At 42.1% G+C, this 18,694-nt stretch overlaps 2 protein-coding genes across 2 annotated transcripts; one reads left to right on the forward strand and one right to left on the reverse strand.

The window, feature by feature from the left end:
* Positions 1-2,079: 2,079 nt before the first annotated feature.
* On the forward strand, positions 2,080-3,897 carry nmur3 (neuromedin U receptor 3; the record flags this gene model as incomplete). The annotated part of the gene is made up of 2 exons (XM_083771124.1): positions 2,080-2,872; positions 3,494-3,897. The coding sequence occupies 2 exons, from the start codon at positions 2,080-2,082 to the stop codon at positions 3,895-3,897; spliced, it is 1,197 nt and encodes a 398-aa protein (XP_083627250.1).
* Positions 3,898-7,892: 3,995 nt separating this feature from the next.
* Positions 7,893-18,401, reverse strand: lactbl1b (lactamase, beta-like 1b; the record flags this gene model as incomplete). Its single annotated transcript, XM_083770448.1, has 7 exons — positions 7,893-8,871; positions 10,054-10,159; positions 11,467-11,714; positions 14,123-14,280; positions 15,171-15,277; positions 16,815-16,980; positions 18,342-18,401. 7 exons carry the CDS (start codon positions 18,399-18,401, stop codon positions 7,893-7,895), a joined length of 1,824 nt encoding a protein of 607 aa, XP_083626574.1.
* Positions 18,402-18,694: the final 293 nt, after the last annotated feature.

The raw sequence follows: 18,694 nt of genomic DNA on the forward strand, positions 1-18,694 counted from the left end.
GGGGGCGGTTAGGGACATATCTAGGTAGGCAGTCACGGGGGTACGGAGGTGCGAGACCATTGAGAGCTTTATAAGTAAAATAATTTTAAAATCAATCCTAAAAACAACCGAAAGCCAGTGCAGTGATGCCAAAACTGGAGTAATATGTTCTCTCATCTTAGTTCTAGTTAAAACTCTAGCTGCTGCATTTTGGACAAGTTGTAATCTGTCAGTCGTTTTCTTAGGCAGTCCTGAAAAGAGTGCATTGCAGTAGTCAAGCCGAGAAAAAACAAAGGCGTGGATTAGCGTTTTTGCATCGTCCAAGGACAAATAGGCTGATTCGTGCAATATTTCTAAGGTGAAAAAATGCAATCTTGGTAGCATGATTAATGTGTGAATTAAAATTAATTAAAAATTATTCAGAATCAATAATAACCCCCAGGTTCTTTACTGTACTGTTACTTTCTACAGTCAGGTTGCCAAGTCTGCTTATTATTGATTCTTTCTGCTCGCTAGAACCGATTATGAGAACTTCTGTCTTATCCTCATTTAGCTTGAGAATGTTCTCACTCATCCAACATTTGATGCTAGACAGACAGGTCAACAGCGGGTCTAAAGCACAGGGATCATCTGGGGCCACAGAAAGTTATAGTTGGGTATCATCAGCATAGAAATGAAAATTGACTCCGTGATTGGTAATGAGTTCGCCCAATGGCAGAATGTACAAGGAGAACAGCAGAGGACCAAGAATCGAGCCCTGTGGAACACCAGAACTGATGTCGTGTTTGTCTGAGTCAAACTCGGCTAGATTGACAAAGTAACTTCTGTTTGATAGGTAGGAGGAAAACCAGGACAGGGCCGTACCAGACAGGCCTATCCAGTGCTCCAGACGCTGTATTAAAATTGAATGATCAATCGTGTCAAATGCAGCCGTTAAATCTAGAAGTAAGAGAACGGATACATGTTTCTTGTCAGCAGACACCCTAAGATCATACATTACTAGACTAGGTAGACCGCATTATAAGCAGAGGCCTTCCCTGAGCCGTAGGTCCCTCTTGGTGTCTGGACGCCGACCTCCCTCTCCGGGCTGGAAATCCACTGAAACTCCACTGAAATCCACTGAAACTCGCCTTCTCTCTCTCGACGGAAGGACCCCAGGATTTAAGTTGAGCCCCCGGAGCGACAGCATCATAACGGTGAGAGGACCGGCGATTCTCACTTCTAACACCGCAAAGCGTTCGTCCAAAACCCACTCCAAACCACCCTCCTGGTGGTCCTCGCAGCTCTCCCCCTCCGACCCGCTCCATGCTGGTTCCATATTATTGCATTGGTCGGATTATACTATCAGGCTGCCGACCCGGAGTATGTGTGTGGAACCAAGCAGGAGATCGAACACAAGAATGATTGGTATAAAACACTTTACTTAACTTATAGGAACAAAAGAAACACAGGAATACGCCACACAGGGCAGGAACTAAAACATACAGGAAAGCAGCGCAAAGCTGGCGTAACACCAAACTATAATCCGACACAGAGTCCAGCAAACACACCACTTAAATCACAGAGTCAATAATTGGCACAATAGTACACAGCAGTGTTCCCAGGAGGAAACTGTCTCTCAGGTAGGGTGGATGAGGGGAATACAACAGGGTAGGTAGGAGAGAACATAAGGGTATGGGAACCATAACCAGGCATGGGACGTTCTGGGACAGAACGTGACAGTGTGTGTGTGTGTGTGTGTGTGTGTGTGTGTGTGTGTGTGTGTTGCATTAAAATAGGCTATGAATAAATGTGGACAAAATGTTATTTACATGCACATACCAGGGCACATACTAGCAACACCAGACCTATTATTAAAAAAAACCAATCAAATTTATCAAGATGCTTCACAATTGGAAAGTGAAAACCAAGCAATATCTTCTGCCATGGACCTTCAATCCCCTCTCTCTCTTCACAGGTCTTCAATATTGAAGATGTTTTGATATCTCCAGTCACTGTTGCACTCTCCAGGGAAAAAGTACTGTACTCCCTACCATGGATTCCCTCTTACAGAACCCCTTTTCAAACATCTCAACCTCACATGAAACGTTCCAAAACACCATGGTGTATCTAAACACCACAGGCAATTACACCAATGACCAATCGATTGAGGACATCCTCTTTCAAGCATTGGGTCCCAAGCGGTCTCCCTTCTTCCTCCCTGTGACACTCATTTACCTGCTCATCTTCCTCACTGGCTTATCTGGAAATGTGCTGACGTGTGTGGTGATAGCCAAGCACAAGAAGATGCGCAATCCCACCAACTTGTACCTGCTGAGCCTGGCTGTGTCTGACCTCATGGTGCTGCTATTCGGAATGCCGCTGGAGATCTACGAGCTGTGGCAGAACTACCCGTTCCCCTTCGGCGAGGCCGGCTGCTACTTCAAGACCTTCCTCTTCGAGGCGGTCTGCTTCGCCTCCATCCTCAACGTCACGGCCCTGAGCGTGGAGAGGTACATGGCCGTGGTGCACCCGCTGAAGACCCGCTACCTCTCCACCAACCGGCACGCCAAGCGGGTCATCGGTGCCGTGTGGCTGGCGTCCATGGTCTGCGCCGTGCCCAACACCTCGCTGCATGGCATCTTTCACCTGCCAGGGAGGAGGGACGAGTCAGCTGTGTGCTCCGTGGTGAAACCTGTGTGGGTGTACAATCTGGTTATTCAGATCAGCACGGCCTTCTTCTATTTCATACCCATGATGGTGATCAGCGTGCTGTACCTGGTGATGGGCGTGCACCTGAGGAGAGAGAGCCGGCAGCCTTGGACCACCTTGGGGAAGAACTGCAGCTCCAGCACCAGGTTTAAGATTCATGTGGAGCATGCAGGGCGGAGGAGACAAGTCACCAAGATGCTCTGTGAGTCTTCTTCACTCATCATGTATGACCAATACAGTACATGATTTACATGGGAGTTCCATGTGTCCTGCATGCCGTCATAGTAGGCCTACTGCATACATGTTAAATCTAGTTGTAATGGTGAATATATAGGAGAATATAATAAGAATGCATTATTTATTCTAAATATTTTTATCCCACGATTTTGTAACCCATTTTTCACCCCTGTGTCAATTATCTAATGTGATCCTGGGCTCTACACACCCTCCGCCAACCTAGTCCCCATATATGGGGGACATGGGGAGAGCAACGGACTTGAACTCATGCTTCCTTCATGCCCGAGTGTCCATAGTGTTATAGATTTTTTTTTTTTTACATTTTAAGGGGAAATATCTGGGCCTGGGCCCGGGCGGAATACATACGGTGGGATTTCTACGATGGAGAATGTTCTTGTTAGCACCCACACAGCACAATTTGAGTGCCACTCAAATTTATAAGAATCTTGATTCCAACATCCAAGTAGGGAACTTGATGAATGGAAAAAGTGTGTAATATACACAGCATACAGCACATCCTCAAATGTGTTTTTCCTTCCTTCCTTCCTTCCTTCCTTCCTTCCTTCCTTCCTCTCATTCCTCCCAGCCATTGTGGTGGCAGTGTTCGGGGTCTGCTGGGCGCCCTTCCACATTTCCCGCCTCCTGTGGAGTTCCATCAGTCAGTGGACAGACCTGATGCACGCCGTCTATCAGTGTGTCCACATCCTGTCCGGTGTGCTCTTCTACCTCAGCTCCGCCGTCAACCCCATCATCTACAACTTGCTCTCCACGCGTTTCCGGGAGAGCTTCCGGGAACTTGTGTGCTCCCGTGGCCGTGCTAAAAACAAGATTATCCTGGACCACTCTGGCCAGAGTACCAGAGCGCAGGTCGAGGGGAAAGACTCCAACGCTTTCATTCCTCTGCTCTCTCCTAGCATGTCACTGAGCCTAGACACTACAACCCTCACGTGTACATGCAAAGAGCCTGCCTCCATAACCTCTTCATTATAATATACAGTATATATATATATATATATATATATATATATATATATATATATAGCAAGCATCAATGCATCATTGGCATGGTAATATATAAATAAACAAACAAATAAATGAATAAAAACATTCCAAAAGCAATATTTCTAAACCAATGTTCGAAAGCCTAGGTTTTCTGAAAAACCTATGAAACTATATAGTATATAGCTAAAATCCAGAATGAAACAGATGCATTCCCAGCTTTAATGGGTAACTAACCATTAAACCATGGATCACTAATTTAGTTGTTGTATTATGAATAAGCTAAGCCAGCAGGCCTATAGCACACAATGTATGTATATGAGGTGGTTGCAGTTGAACTAAGTAATTTAGCATATTATCCCTGTGATACTTTTGCTCATTCCATGTTCTGTATTGTACTTTTATTACTTTATTCAGTAAAACTATTATGTAAGATGAGCATATCTGATCTTAATATGTCGGAAAGTTCTGATAAATTCCAGAATTGTTTACTGTGGGCCTGTAAAAGTTACTTTGATTCTTACAGTAATTGCCTGAATTGTTGGACAAGTTGGACAAGCAACATTTGTATTAACGTCTTTTTTGTCTGATTGAATGTATAATATTAATGTGAGCTTTGCAAGGCATTGCCTTTTGTTTGTGTTGTGACAGACAAGTGAATATTCCCTGTTACTGTCACAATAAAGCCTGTGATTATGCAACGCATACAATCGGGAAAATAAATATCTAATTTGCTATTATAAAAGCTACCCGTATTTCAAATTTGTTTCTTGTTACGTTCATGTTTTAAAGATGATACCCATCTTGATCTTGCATTACATGTACTGTAAATACTTTTTATAACCAAGCTTCAACATGAACCTATAGTCGCTTGAGACAGAGGGTGCCATTTTGAAGATCCGTTTTACAATGGGGTAATACAGAAATTGCCCTCGCTCTGCGCACAATGGTATTATGAAAGGCATATCGGCCCGTGCACTCGGCCCGTGTTGAACGCACACACATATGGCATACGGCGTTCCTGAATATTTTAGCATTGTGGGAGTGTCCATATGTTAATTATTTTCGCTTTGCGCAATTTGCTATTAAGCCCCTTGACCTAAAGACACTCAGCGCATAACGATTAGACGTGGGTCTGACCACCTCATAAACGCAACAAGCACTGTTTGATTTTACACTTGAGCGGCTCTGGGAGGCTGCTAGAGTGTTGCCATGTCTGTTTATTATAAGCGGCTTCTTTTTCTGTAAAGTTGCATATAAATATTGGTAGTTGTACTATTTTGTGGTTGCTTTTCTTGTTTCTAAAGTGGTTATTTGGGCTTTTCTCCTAATGTTGTTTAAACCAGTGATCCTCACACAGCACATTCAAGGATCCCCAGATGAATGCATTTGCCCAACTAAGGACGGCTAATCCAAAAATTTAATTAAAATTTTCCAAGATTACTTTTGAAAATAGCAGATCTATACCAGCTCACAATGCATCACATTCATTCATTAAAACTATGAACTCTGACTGCTGGGGGATATATATAATGATCATTATAACAATGTGCAAGAACATATTTAAAAATAAGGAAGAACAATAAAAAAAAAGATTATTTTAATGTGGTGTCATTAAAATTAATCTGGATATGGCAGACTCACTATCTAGAAAATAAAAACATGGCACTTCATTTAAAATAGGTTGCAGACCCCTGTTATATGCGCTTATTTTTATAGACCTATTTACTTGTTTCTATGAGACATGGCAACAGCCTTTTTTATTTTTTATGTTGAGATTAGAAACGGCCATAGTTCTTTCATTTCTCAACCTTAAAAATAAATAAAAACATCTCCATAATCCTTGGGAAGTTTGCTTTCATATGCTGTATCACACCCGATTCAAGTCTTCTTCAATAAAATGCTACGAGCGAAGACCTTATACCATCGGGGCCACAGGCACAGCATTAAGCAGCAGCATTCAACTCATTCCTTCAACATGACTTGAATGAAATAAAATATAATAAACATTATTTTACTGGTGTTTTTCAATAGAAACAAATTATTTTGAGGCATAAAGGTGACAGCATGCAGTGCAATAGGAATAATTAACCCAAATGTGACAAAGTCATGTCTTCTATGGTGCCAGCCTGAAGAAATGTAATACCACGATCCCCAAAGTGTGCATTCCGTATGTGACATCAGCTGACTGGTAAAGAGAATAGTACGGACATGTTGATTGGGTACGTCTCAAACACGCCTTAAACACACCCATGACTAATTCAAGGCCGTTTTGCGCAATCCACGGGGTGTCGAAAGCGCTTCTTAACATGCCCAAAATTGCAATATGACATACAACACGCCCCCAGCTCATAAAACTGTAATATGATTAGTAATATTATTTTAAGTCCTTAATGGCACCCAGACTGTTGACAAACATCAAATTCAAAGGAAATGATGGCACTGTTTCTCCTTTATTTGCCGATGGGTTCTCAGATTTGACATAAACCTTAAATCTTACTAAAATAAAATGGAACAGATTCAGAGAGTTATTAAACTTTCATGTCAGTGAAGTTCCATCCCAGTAATTATCATAACATATAGCAGTAATGCATAACACTTGTTAACATGTCTATGTAACAATGCAAATTGTTGCATATTTAGCTATCAGATATCGCAAATCCCACATGATGTGTTGAATACAGAGGATTTATTTTGCAGGTTATTTTTTTATTTTTAATATTTTTCAGGAACATGAACTATGCTAATTATGTCACTTGTAAACACAGCTCTTTTGAAGTTGATTTTTATTGGTGACAAGACACAAAATTATACACAGTGCACCTTTAATATATACACACATACACACACGCGCGCGCACACACACACACACACACACACACACACACACACACACACACACACACACACACACACACACTAAACTTGGCTTATGGGAGGACCGCTTTGACTCAGCCAAAACTATATAAGGCGGTAGTGGCAGCACTGCCTCAGGGGTCAGTGGCAGCACTGCCTCAGGGTCGGTAGAGCAGCCGGATGGGAACCGTGACGTTCCCACTTCCCCGTTCGATCACAGGCTTCCCCGGAAGTTGGTGTCAAAGTGTCCTTGAGCAAGACTCTGAACCCCTAATTGCTGCCGATGTGCAGGTTGGTACCAGCCTTGCATGGTTTCCTCCGCCATCGATGTATGAATGTGTGTGAGTGGGTGAATATAATGCAAAATCTATGTAAAGCGTTGGATAAAAGCGGAATATAAATGCACCATTTAGCATTTATAAGGAGTTCCCAATGCAGCTACGCCCAAATATGGAGTACTGTTGTCACCAAACAACAAATCACCAACATTTTGGAAACAAGGAACTGGATGAAAGCACGTATTCAAGTAAAGCAAGTCTTTGACTTGTGACACAAAGACAACTAACGATGTTGTTTAATTCTTCAGCGTGTGTAACCAATATCCCAGGCCAGATAAATAAGTGCAAAATCATAGTTTGACACATTAAACTGACCATACTTTACTGCAACATAGCAATAGAGAAGTTGTTTTTTTGTCTGTTCTCCCCCACCCTAAGGACGTGTTCCAGTTCTGACAAGGACCATAAGAGTTGTGAATATAAAGGCAGGGAAAAGACGAGCACTTTGCCACAATATTTGAATAACGTCAAGACAGGCATGACAAAGGTCAATGAAGATCAGTGTGAAAATGATTATTATAAATGGCTTATTTAACAATTAAATCAATCTATGTACTGTATTGATTGTACAAAAGATTACACAAATACTGTAGGTGAACAGAATGCATTTCCTGCCGGTGCATGGTCTTCATTATGCAATACATTGCACTTCAAGACAATTCTGCCAGGAACTGCCAGAATTCTACCGAATTTTCCTTCATTCGTCTTATTCATTAAAGTCATTTTGTACTGTACATGTCCCAAAGAGACACTCAAAGTGTGTTTCTTGGCTGTTTAAAGGCAGGCTTTAGTTCAGCTCGAGAAGGTGGGCTTCCGGGCTATTCTAACTACGTTATATGTATTCAGTCCTGGTGCGTCAAAGCCAGGGGACACACCCCGCTTGTTAAACACATAAAAGTTAAACAGTTGGCCATCCTGGGCCTCCAGGGAAACAGAAGCGGTGCTGACCCGTAACACACAGGGGTACTCCTTTTCAAACACCACCCTGAACACTCTCTCCACCAGGTAGTTGAGTTTAATTGTCCTGTACTGCTCGGGGATTAGTTCCTCTATCTGTGGTCCAAACTGCTGCATGATCAGAACACCGTCTTTTCCTGCTTTGATCTCATAGAAGGTGATGTTGCTGTAGGTGAAAAAGCCAGTGTACGGATCTGGGTTTGGGGGAGCAACAAGGACCTTCTTGGCTTCCCTGAAGGCCTTCTCCATGGCCGGGATGATGTGGCCATAGGCCCTGGCGATCACATCCTGACTCTGCGACCTAGTGCCCGCCATGAGAACCACCAGTCCCAGCTTCAGCCGGGGCACCAGCGAGAAGGTGGCGGAGTAGCCGTCCAGATCGCCATCCTTGCGCACAACCTCATACCCCAGCTGCTCGTTCACCTCCCACGGCGTCCCTGTGCGGTTGGCAAAGTAATCCTTGTCGCACCTGAAGAGCGGGGTCAGCATGATCTTGAGCGTGTCCGGCTCCAGGAGCTTGCGGTGGTAGGCGCCCAGGAGCATCATGGCCAGCTTGGCTAGGTCTGCCGCTGTTGAGAACATCTGACCAGAAGGCCGGTACCAGCCCAGGTCATAGAGTGGAGCAGACTGCCCGCTAGAGTACACTCCCACCGCCATCTGACCTTGGAGCCCTGGGGTAATGTCAAAGCCACTATCCTCCATGCCCAGACGGTTCAGGATGTTGTCTGTGATCCAGCGCTGATAATCAACCCTCAGCACTCTCTCAGCCAACACATGAGCCAGCAGGGAGAAGGCCAGGTTGCTGTAGTGACACCTAGCATTGAAAGTGAGATGGAGTGACAGAGATGAACTGCGACACAATTTCACGGTAATTGATGTAACACTGCATCCGAAATGGAAGGGCTATAATATGACAATTTGGTGCTTCTTAACCTACTGTATACGTTTTAAATTGTGTCATAATTGTGTCATAATTTAAAATAAATATTTATATATATTCATATTGTGTTGAGTCTGGCGTAGAGGATTCAATACATTTCAATAAATAAATACATTCAACTGTAACTGCATAAACCAGATGAGATGGCTATAACGGACAAATAGACAGTAGCCTAAATGATAATTAGCTTATGGAGTGGTCACATACGCATATCAGTTTCTTTCCCATACATGTACAGTTTGTTCACACAATAAAAATGCTAATTGTGATAGACTGCAATCATGAAAACATATCGTTGCTGTTGGGTGAAAATATTGTATGTCCTAAACTTTAACTTTTCAGAAAATGGAAAAGAATACCAATGTTCCAATGGGTCCAATGAAATTAAGTAGTCACAAGCTTTTGTTAATATTTGGGGAAATAATTATATATATTTTTAAAAGACTTTCACTTGGATTTTTTTCTCCCCAAAAAAATATAAGATCTTTATTGCGAACGCAGTGAGCCACTTACTATGAAAGCAAGGGCTGAATGTCTGTGTGTCACGCGTGTGTGTGTGTCACGCTGTTACACCACCGGCCCGCCACCAGAGGGCGCAGCTGTAGCACACACACACACACACACACACACACACACACACACAGGGCGCAGCTGTAGCACACACACACACACACACACACACACACACACACACAACCACACACACACGAGCTGCGTTCGCTTCACGCGTTTGCGCGTCTTACTTGTATATTATAGGCCATTGTATCTTTTGGCTGCTTTTGTGTGACAGCCTTGTCACAAAGTAGGGCATTTAACACATTGACTACATAACCCATTAAACCCGCGTTTTATTACATTGTCTTTCCCTGCGTAATACGCTAAACCCGCTATTTGTTTTATGTGTTTAATTCACAGATGTTTAATTACTTTAGTGAAAATCAGTATAGGGAAAGTGCATCAACACCTACAGACATACAGCGTCCATTTCTAGCGCTATAAGGTGCCCCTATATGGCAGGAAAAGGTTGCGTTCTTTTAGACTAGTCCGAAATCTTACTTTGTGCCTGGGTCTGCGACTAAGACATCATCTTGCAGTAGACTGATTGCAGATTGTGTTTTTCCTTTCCATAGCAGGTTTGTGGCCCTGAGTCTTCTGGGTAGACCTAAGATTGAATTTGAATATAGATTATTGCACCAGTATTAAAAGCTCAGAAAATTAATTTAATGAAGACCCTTGAACAAACACGAAAAAAAAAAATCGTGTCTAGATTGTTTAAATTGTTCCTCATTTCAATTCAGATTTTGTATTTTTCGTACTGGAGAAGTGGCAACCTGGCTCGCAGTGGTGGAAGAAGTACTGTACTCTAAAAGGTTCCTTGTTAAATAACTTTTGAGAGAAATGGTTCTCAAACCTTTTTAATCTCAAGGACCCCCATAATTGATAAAGTCTAGAAATGCAACCAAACTGACCATTATGGGTCCATTTGGCTATTTGTACGCTCTCAGAGTTACAGATCAGTAAGGGTCCTTTTTGAACCCCCCAAGTAACCCTAAAAGTCCCTGGACCCCACTTTGAGAACCACTTCTAACCACTGAACTCTCAATCCATGTACAGTACATGTCTGCTCCCTGTTTTTACATATTTTACATATTGTAAGCATGTTATAGTAGTCTAATGATGTCCTGCCATGATCCAAATAGAACCTGACAATATGCCTATATCGAATAAACTGTCCAGTCAGTGAACATTTTATGAAGGACAAACCGATATGGAAATCATGCCAATATTTGTTGGATTATACTGTACAACAACAAAGCAATTAACCTTTGTCAAGTGTGGATTAGAATTGAAAAATAGAGCACTCAAAAGTGAATTGCGAGCCCCCGCTTTGATTTTAAAATGAGTACAAAAAGAAATAAAATGTAAATATTAGCATTTTCATCTTCATCATTACCATTACCATTGTTATTATTATTTTTCAGCTTGAGGGATTCATATACAGTACCAAATGGAAACAGACAAGCAAGCATTCGTTGTTATTTGTGCTGCTGATTTATAAAGAGTACAGCCCCTACCCCATTCTCCCACACTGGCAAGTCTTTAGGCTAATATACCAAACACATGGTGGTGAAAACAACTCCATGCCAGAAATTGTCAATTACCGGTTAGCTTTATTTTTTACGCTTGCGTTCTTGTGCCCCTCTTGAGCAGACCTGCAGGAGACCTGTCATTGTTCCCGTTTGAAAGGCCCTTAACAGAGAGGAGCTTCTTCAGATAAACAACTTGCACAAGTGTAAATGCAGTGTAGTAAAGGTACAATATTTGCCTCTGCGATGTAGTGGAGTAAATGTATTGGAAATTGGAAATACTCAAGTTAAGTACAAATACAGAAATTGAGTACTGTACATGCACTTAGTTGCTGCTAATAACGACTTCTAGGCTTCTCATTGGCAACTGGTGAAGCTATACCTGAGAGCTGGCTGGCCATCCTGCGCAGGGTGACAGAGGAGGAGCGGACCGGAACCTCGCCACTGTCCAGAAAGATCAGTCCGTCCGTTACGTACTTTAGCTCTGCGTCTCGCGTCCTTCCCAGTGGGTTCTTGATGGTGAAGTTTTCAACATACTTCTCCAGAGGGTCGTCCAGGGATCCTATCTTGCCGTCCTCCCACAGTCTGTACATCATCAGTACTGGGAAGATTTTTGAGAGGCTAGCGATTCTGAGAGACACAAGGAAATGAATGGGAAATGTTTCTAAAAATCGAGCGACCACCAACATTAACAGATAATTTATACACGCATAGGCCTAAATGTATAGAGGCTACTGACCAAATCAGTACTACACAGATCGTTCAGCACATCAGATATATTACAGATTTGAAGTGATCTATTGGTGTTTTTAATTCAGTATAGTTCTAATAAATTTTGATTACAAGAAAGGAAAAATACAGAGAGTGTAGGCAGTGATCCATAATTTGGTCACTTTAATAGGAAATCTGATTTTTCACAAGAATAACACATGGATGATTAAAATCTGCTTTTCTATCATGCAGTCCATTCATTAGTAGTAAATTAATAACTTGTGCTGTAAATAAATCACGCATGTGGTCCGTAAGTACAGTAAGTGTCACATGGCCTGGCCCTTGATTGATGCTATAATCATCATGCACCACTCCACATGAATAAGCTGAAAAGTGCAGTGACCAAGAAGATGGTTTAGACAGGATCTAGACAGCACAACAGCATGTGCAAATATTGTTTTAAATGTCTAGAGAGGGTTCTCACAAATAGTTGTCCTATAGTGACGAAATTGGCAGGGAAAATGACAGAGCTGCAAATGGCAGAGGTATAGGCAACCACCCAGGGCCCCCCAACAGCCAAACGTCACATAAGAATTAGAAATGGATTTATGTCCCCAAACCATACACAAAAGTAACCTTAAGGGTGGCATTTACTGTATAGCTGAATGGGTAGAGAGAAACCACCTGGGAATCATATTAATATCTCTCACTAATAGGATAGGTAAATGCAGAGAATACATTTAATTTTAGTGCAAATGTACAGTGACTAAAAATAGCCGAAAGGAAGGAAAATAATATTATTATTCTGTGTGGTCAGTTAAGCGCAAATCTCAGCCAGAAAGCAGGGCCTATATTATATGCCATACTATTAATACAAATAACAACATAATCAGCATGTTCAATGTCCTACCTTTTATCAGATTGCTGCCCCAAATTGTTAGGTCTGGGATATGTCTACATATGGAGATAAGGTTGAAAAACGTTTTTCCTTTAAAAATCAGCAAAGTCACCCTTTAATTTGCATGTAGTCTGTATTTCTTCTTTCATATTTTAAGAATACATAATAGTATTTTTTTCAAATGGTGACCGTTTCGTTTTGGAACTATAAATGTACTACATGTAGTTACTCAGTCACTTATAACATCTATTCTAAATTTAAGAAAAGCTGTCACTTCCTTAGCACAGAGCAAGACTGCTGCTCGCCATTTTGCGGCCATCTCAAAACTCCACGATGCACGGACAGCCTCAAGGAACCTTACAGAATTCTGTGTCTCTCAGCATCAACAGAGCTGGGATTGGCCAGCCTCATCACCACGCTGTGAGATACAAATGCTCATTCGGAATTTTGGATCAACACGGTCGCCTACCACTTCTTTCCTGCTCCTTTCTAAGACCACCGCAATCTACAACGCCATGCCAAAGTAATTTGCAAAGTTTAAACTGCTCGAATGTCTATCCTGTCTGTCTGTCTGTCTGTCTGTCTTTCTATGACAATCTATCTATCTTAGCTAATAACATTAATTTTGTGCCCAAGTTCAACCCAACTTCCCACGATCATCCATTAACAATTCCCTCCCAATCAATGTGATCTACAGTATTATCTCGCATTACCCACACTGTACATAATTTCCTGTTCATATATTAGAACGGGTAAGGCCCTTGTACTATAGAGCGGCGCAGTCCCTCCCCCTTTCAGAACAACGAACGGCCCAGGAAATGAAAACGCAATGCATTTCCCCATAAGCAGTTTTTATTTAATTTATTTAAAGACCTTTTAAGCGTCGTACGAAGCCAACTCTTGTCGTGACAAATCATGACAACACACACAATATTTCGGGCCAAACAAAGAATTAGAAAGTAGAAAAAAACGGCAGGTTACAACACTTTTTTTGTTGTTTTTCTTCTTTGTAATTATTTGTTTGGTCCAAAATATTGTGTGTGTTGTCATGATTTGTCACGACAAGAGTTGGCTTCGTACGACGCTTAAAAGGTCTTTAAATAAATTAAATAAAAACTGCCTATGGGGAAATGCATTGCGTTTTCATTTCCTGGGCCGTTTGTTGTTCTGAAAGGGGGAGGGACTGCGCCGCTCTATAATAATAGCTATATAGACTTTAAATGGTCACTCAATCAAAGAGCTGTTTTTTGATGAGAGCTGCTGATTACTATCAACAAACCACATCTGTGTAATGATAGTTCTTCTTTTATTGATCCAAGGTGTAATTTTATAGAAATGTGTTTAAATTGTATCAAAGTAGCTGTGCAGACACATTGATGAGAGATTAACCCATAAGGGTTATTCTGCTATTTACTGCAATGTTACACACCTGTAAATTGTGTACTCATTGGGTGGACCTGAGAGAGGGTCACTTGCGTTCCTCTTCCCAAAGTTGCCAGTCCACAGAACTGTGTCATTAAAGATCACAATGGCCGACATAGAAGGAAGACTGGTAGGATTTACAGTCTGACGCAGTAGCATGTCCACCTGGAAGGTTTACATGGATCACACAAAGAAAACCATATTAGGTGAAAATCTGACACGTTGACAATGTATTAGTGTGTAGAGATGAACCTATCATTCATTCATATCTCTGACAACGGAAGTATGGCAAAAGTGAATAGGGGTTGTTTAAAAGTGGCCATATAATAAAAATAGATTGACAGATCAATAGATTCTCTGTTTTAAGGTAGAGCACTCGTCTGTCCCTATTGCAAAACGTAGATAGAATTTCTGTGCTCAATCGTCACGGTCTATACATATAGTTTAGTTGTGTGAATGAATGAGATGTGCCCTGCTCCTCAGGGCACAGGTCTCCACCAGGAGGATAGGAGTGTTTGTGATAGTCTAGAATATCAAGTAGGCTCCAAATAAATGCCAATCCATTTCAGTCATGCCTGACCATTTGGAAATTGGACAGTAACAAAGTACATTTACATGAGTACTGCACATAAGTACATTTTGATTGTATCTGTACAGTACTTGAGCACCACCACATTTTCATAAGATGCCTCACTCTCCGTAGAAGTAACAAGGGTTAGGGTTTTAATAAAACAGGCGACACGTTATGACCATGCATATTCATCATCCACAAAATGTCTGATGCAACCCTATTCCTCTATCCACCTTCACATGCTCCTGATGTCAATTGTTATTGGCTGAAGGACTGTAGTGTGAACACCGTACACCAGACGGGCAATGGAGCTGTCGTTCAAACAGAAATGTATACTATCTCATCAACTGGCTCTCTAATCCCCTCATCTGGAGCTGCATTTGGCGTGAAGGATTATCACAGCCAGCCAGGCCCGTACATCACCACATCTTCCCGCTTACATTGTTGGATACATGAATGGGAAGAAAAAGGGATCAGATCTCACCTTCTCCAGGGCCTCTTTGAGAATGGGGATGGGATGCTCCAGGGGGAGAGGCTGAGGGAAGCGAGGGCACATTTTCTCTGATTTGGCATTACCACCCATCCCCTCATCTGGATGGAGGCCAGAGATGGAGAGGAGGAAAGAAAGAGACATGGAGGGCAATCAGGACACGAGGAGCAGTGGAGGACTGTTTGAAATTCCTTGATATCTGAGATGCATGACAAAAAGGATGCTGGGCATGGGGGCATTAGTTCTTGACCCATGCTGCCAGACAACATGTTTCACTGTTAGCCATTGTGAAATGTATGGTGAGACTCATTCCAGACATGCTGTGAATTCTGAATAACTGAACAAAGTGACTGCTTTTTTCAATTACCTCTAGCTACTGTAGATGAACAGTGTGCATTCATATTACCATCATCACATAACATGAAAAGAAAGATTCGTGCTTTAAAAAAAAGCTATATCACAATCCATGGATTGCCTTGGTGGGATGTAGAGGCTGAATATGAATGCTAATGATATTCAAGCCAAGGTGCCTTATCAGTTTGTGACTATAGTATTAGAACATCATTTGTCTTTTCATTTTATGTAAGATGATGTGAATATGTCACGTCTACCTGTTTGTATTGTTTCTTGAAAAAATAATAAATGTGGAAAAACAACAACAAAGTGTTACATTGTGATTCTAAATATGCTTTCTGTATTAACTCAACAGTAGAAATGTTTATATTGCATATGCATATCTCATTATCGAATGAACTAACAAGTATAACTAATTTAGGGGTGGGGAAATTATACAGTATAAAACTGCAAAGACTGATCGGTTTACCTGTGTGCCATTTTTTTTAGCTTTATACACCACAAATAGCAGATCTACTAACTCACAACGCACTGCAATACAACGCATTGTGAGCTTGTACAGTAGATCTGCTATTTCCGGCATGTGACACCAGCATGCAACAAAGTATCAGGCTTTTAGAACCAGACAGCTTCAGTAAACACTGAGAACTATACTTATCCATTTCTTACTCGTGACTCTCGTGAGAAAGAACTCCAGTAATTGGATTCCATTCTCACCTAAGACAGCCGTTGTGAAATCTTTAGACTGAGACGCTTTCGTTGTGAGGGTTGTAACTAAGTGTATATATACGTTTGCTTAACCCTAATCCCTAACCTCATCATTTTACAGCACACCTTATTAAAATTGTGACAAACTGGCACCTGAATCAACAGGTATACATTTTTCAGAAAATTATTTCTCTTAATGTAATATATTGTTTGCACCAATAGCGTGCGTCATTAGTAACATGTTTATGTAAAATACGTTTGTAAAATAAATATTTTACATATTTTTGTATTCACCTACCTAACGCTATACTACTCTACAGTAAATGTACATTGTGTATTGCATATTCTATGTACCGGTAGTTTCATGTGGCCCACCTTGTTAAACAGTGGGCCATCCCGCATTTACGCAGTGTTCAACAGAGAGAGAAACCCTCGCTAGAATATTTTTGCATTTTTGGGACAGTACATTGAAGTAGTATTGAAACATAATACAGAATTTACAAAAAAATGATAAGCAGAAATACTAACTGCCGCAACCGCACAAGACACAATTGTGTTATTATAATACGTTCATACCTGGCAATAACTTGGGCAGCTGGTACTGCCAGAGGAAGCAGCCTGTCATGACCAGAGACAGTAACAGGAAAAACACCAGGCCCAGCTGGGTCCACTTCACCTTCATCTCCTTGGTTTTAGCGAGACCTTCAGTTTTAGCAGCAGGATCAGCCACAGCAGGAGCTGGCTGGAATATGAACAGTCATACACCCACGCACACACACATGCATAAAGTCATACATATAGACTTATACTATACATCAAAGATACACAGACACATGTGCTTACAAGTTCACAAGTACACATATGCAGGCATATACATGCAAACCAAAACAAGGACACACACACACACACACACACACACACACACACACACACACACACACACACACACACACACACACACACACACACACACACACACACACACACACACACACACACACACACACACACACACACACATAATGTAAGACAGCCATGTACAACAATTGACTCTCCTGACAGAATCAAAGCAGAGCCCAGGCATTACCCGTCTGGAAAATAATACGTGGTATACTTACCACCTGGTACCAGCAGTCTGACAGCTAAGAGGAGAGTGGACTGGACTGCCAATGAGCCAATGAACAATGCTTTTCCTACCACTGAATCAACATGGTTACTACCCATTCCACATCAGGTGGAGGCAAATCCCATGTCTGGGCACTCGAAGGTCTGTCATGATGGTTTCCTTGGCTAGGTGCAGACATGGGACTCCCATCTCCAATTCCTCACTGACAGCCACTGTAATCCCAGGCCCCATCAGCGCAAGTCTCTTACAATTCAATTTCCTCTCCTGCGGCCACGAACCTGTGACGTCATAATCCCCAGATTTACTCCACCACCAAAGCCCAAGCTGAGTGGGAGGGGGAAATCTTAATCTCTACTTAATCCCTGCGAATCAATTCACTTCAGTCCAGTTATGCCTGTTGATGTCCTGACACTCAGTCACCCAAGCTGACAAAGGTGGCACCATAGACATAGAAAGGTAGACGCCTCATTCGCCACTGCAATTCATTGGAGCGACCTGTATCGAACTGAGGGCGGAAGTGCGCCCATGGAGTTATATGGACATGAGTGTCATGGCATGTCCAGTCACGTGACTCACGCCCCTTTCTTTCATTATGTTCCTTGGCACCAATGCGGAAGCTTGACTCCCTTGAGAGCATTCACCCCTGAGGCGGAGGAGGGGTCTACCCTTTCTAGGTCTATGGGTGGCACACTCTCAGCACAGCACAGCACAGCACAGCACAGCACAGCACAGCACAGCACAGCACAGCACAGCACAGCACAGCACAGCACAGCACAGAGCATAAGCATAAGCATGAGTGCTAATTGTGTGTTAAAAATGTACCCAAATGGACCTGTAAGGGTTTGTTTTAGACGATGTTCAAGTGGATTTACATATTGACAGATAATATTATTTGTGCATATTATCTGCAGTGTCCATGTTATGGACACTGCAGTGTGTGTGTGTGTATGTGTGTGTGTGTGTGTGTGCGTGTGTACCTGTGCTTGGACCCCATCGACTGGCGTTTCTCTGAAGACTTTACTTCCCGTCTTGCCCATGGCCTCACTGCACAGGCTGCAGAAAACAAAACAAACAAAAAAACATGTTACTAATCTATCATATCATATACCATTTGTCGTATACCTAGCCCTTATTTGACTTTGGTAAGAGAAGTGGGAAAAGTACCAAATAGGTACACACACTACTCCTTTCCTTTCATCCCCATGACTTCAATCAGCTGCCTTTTTCCTCGCAAGCCTATCCGGGTGTCTGCGCCTGCGCCGCTCCAATACGCAGCTATGTGTGTGTGTGTGTGTGTGTGTGTGTGTGTGTGTGTGTGTGTGTGTCTCTG

The sequence above is a fragment of the Protomyctophum parallelum genome (genome assembly GCF_964188405.1).
Source record: "Protomyctophum parallelum genome assembly, chromosome: 8".
NCBI classification, from domain to species: Eukaryota; Metazoa; Chordata; class Actinopteri; order Myctophiformes; family Myctophidae; genus Protomyctophum; species Protomyctophum parallelum.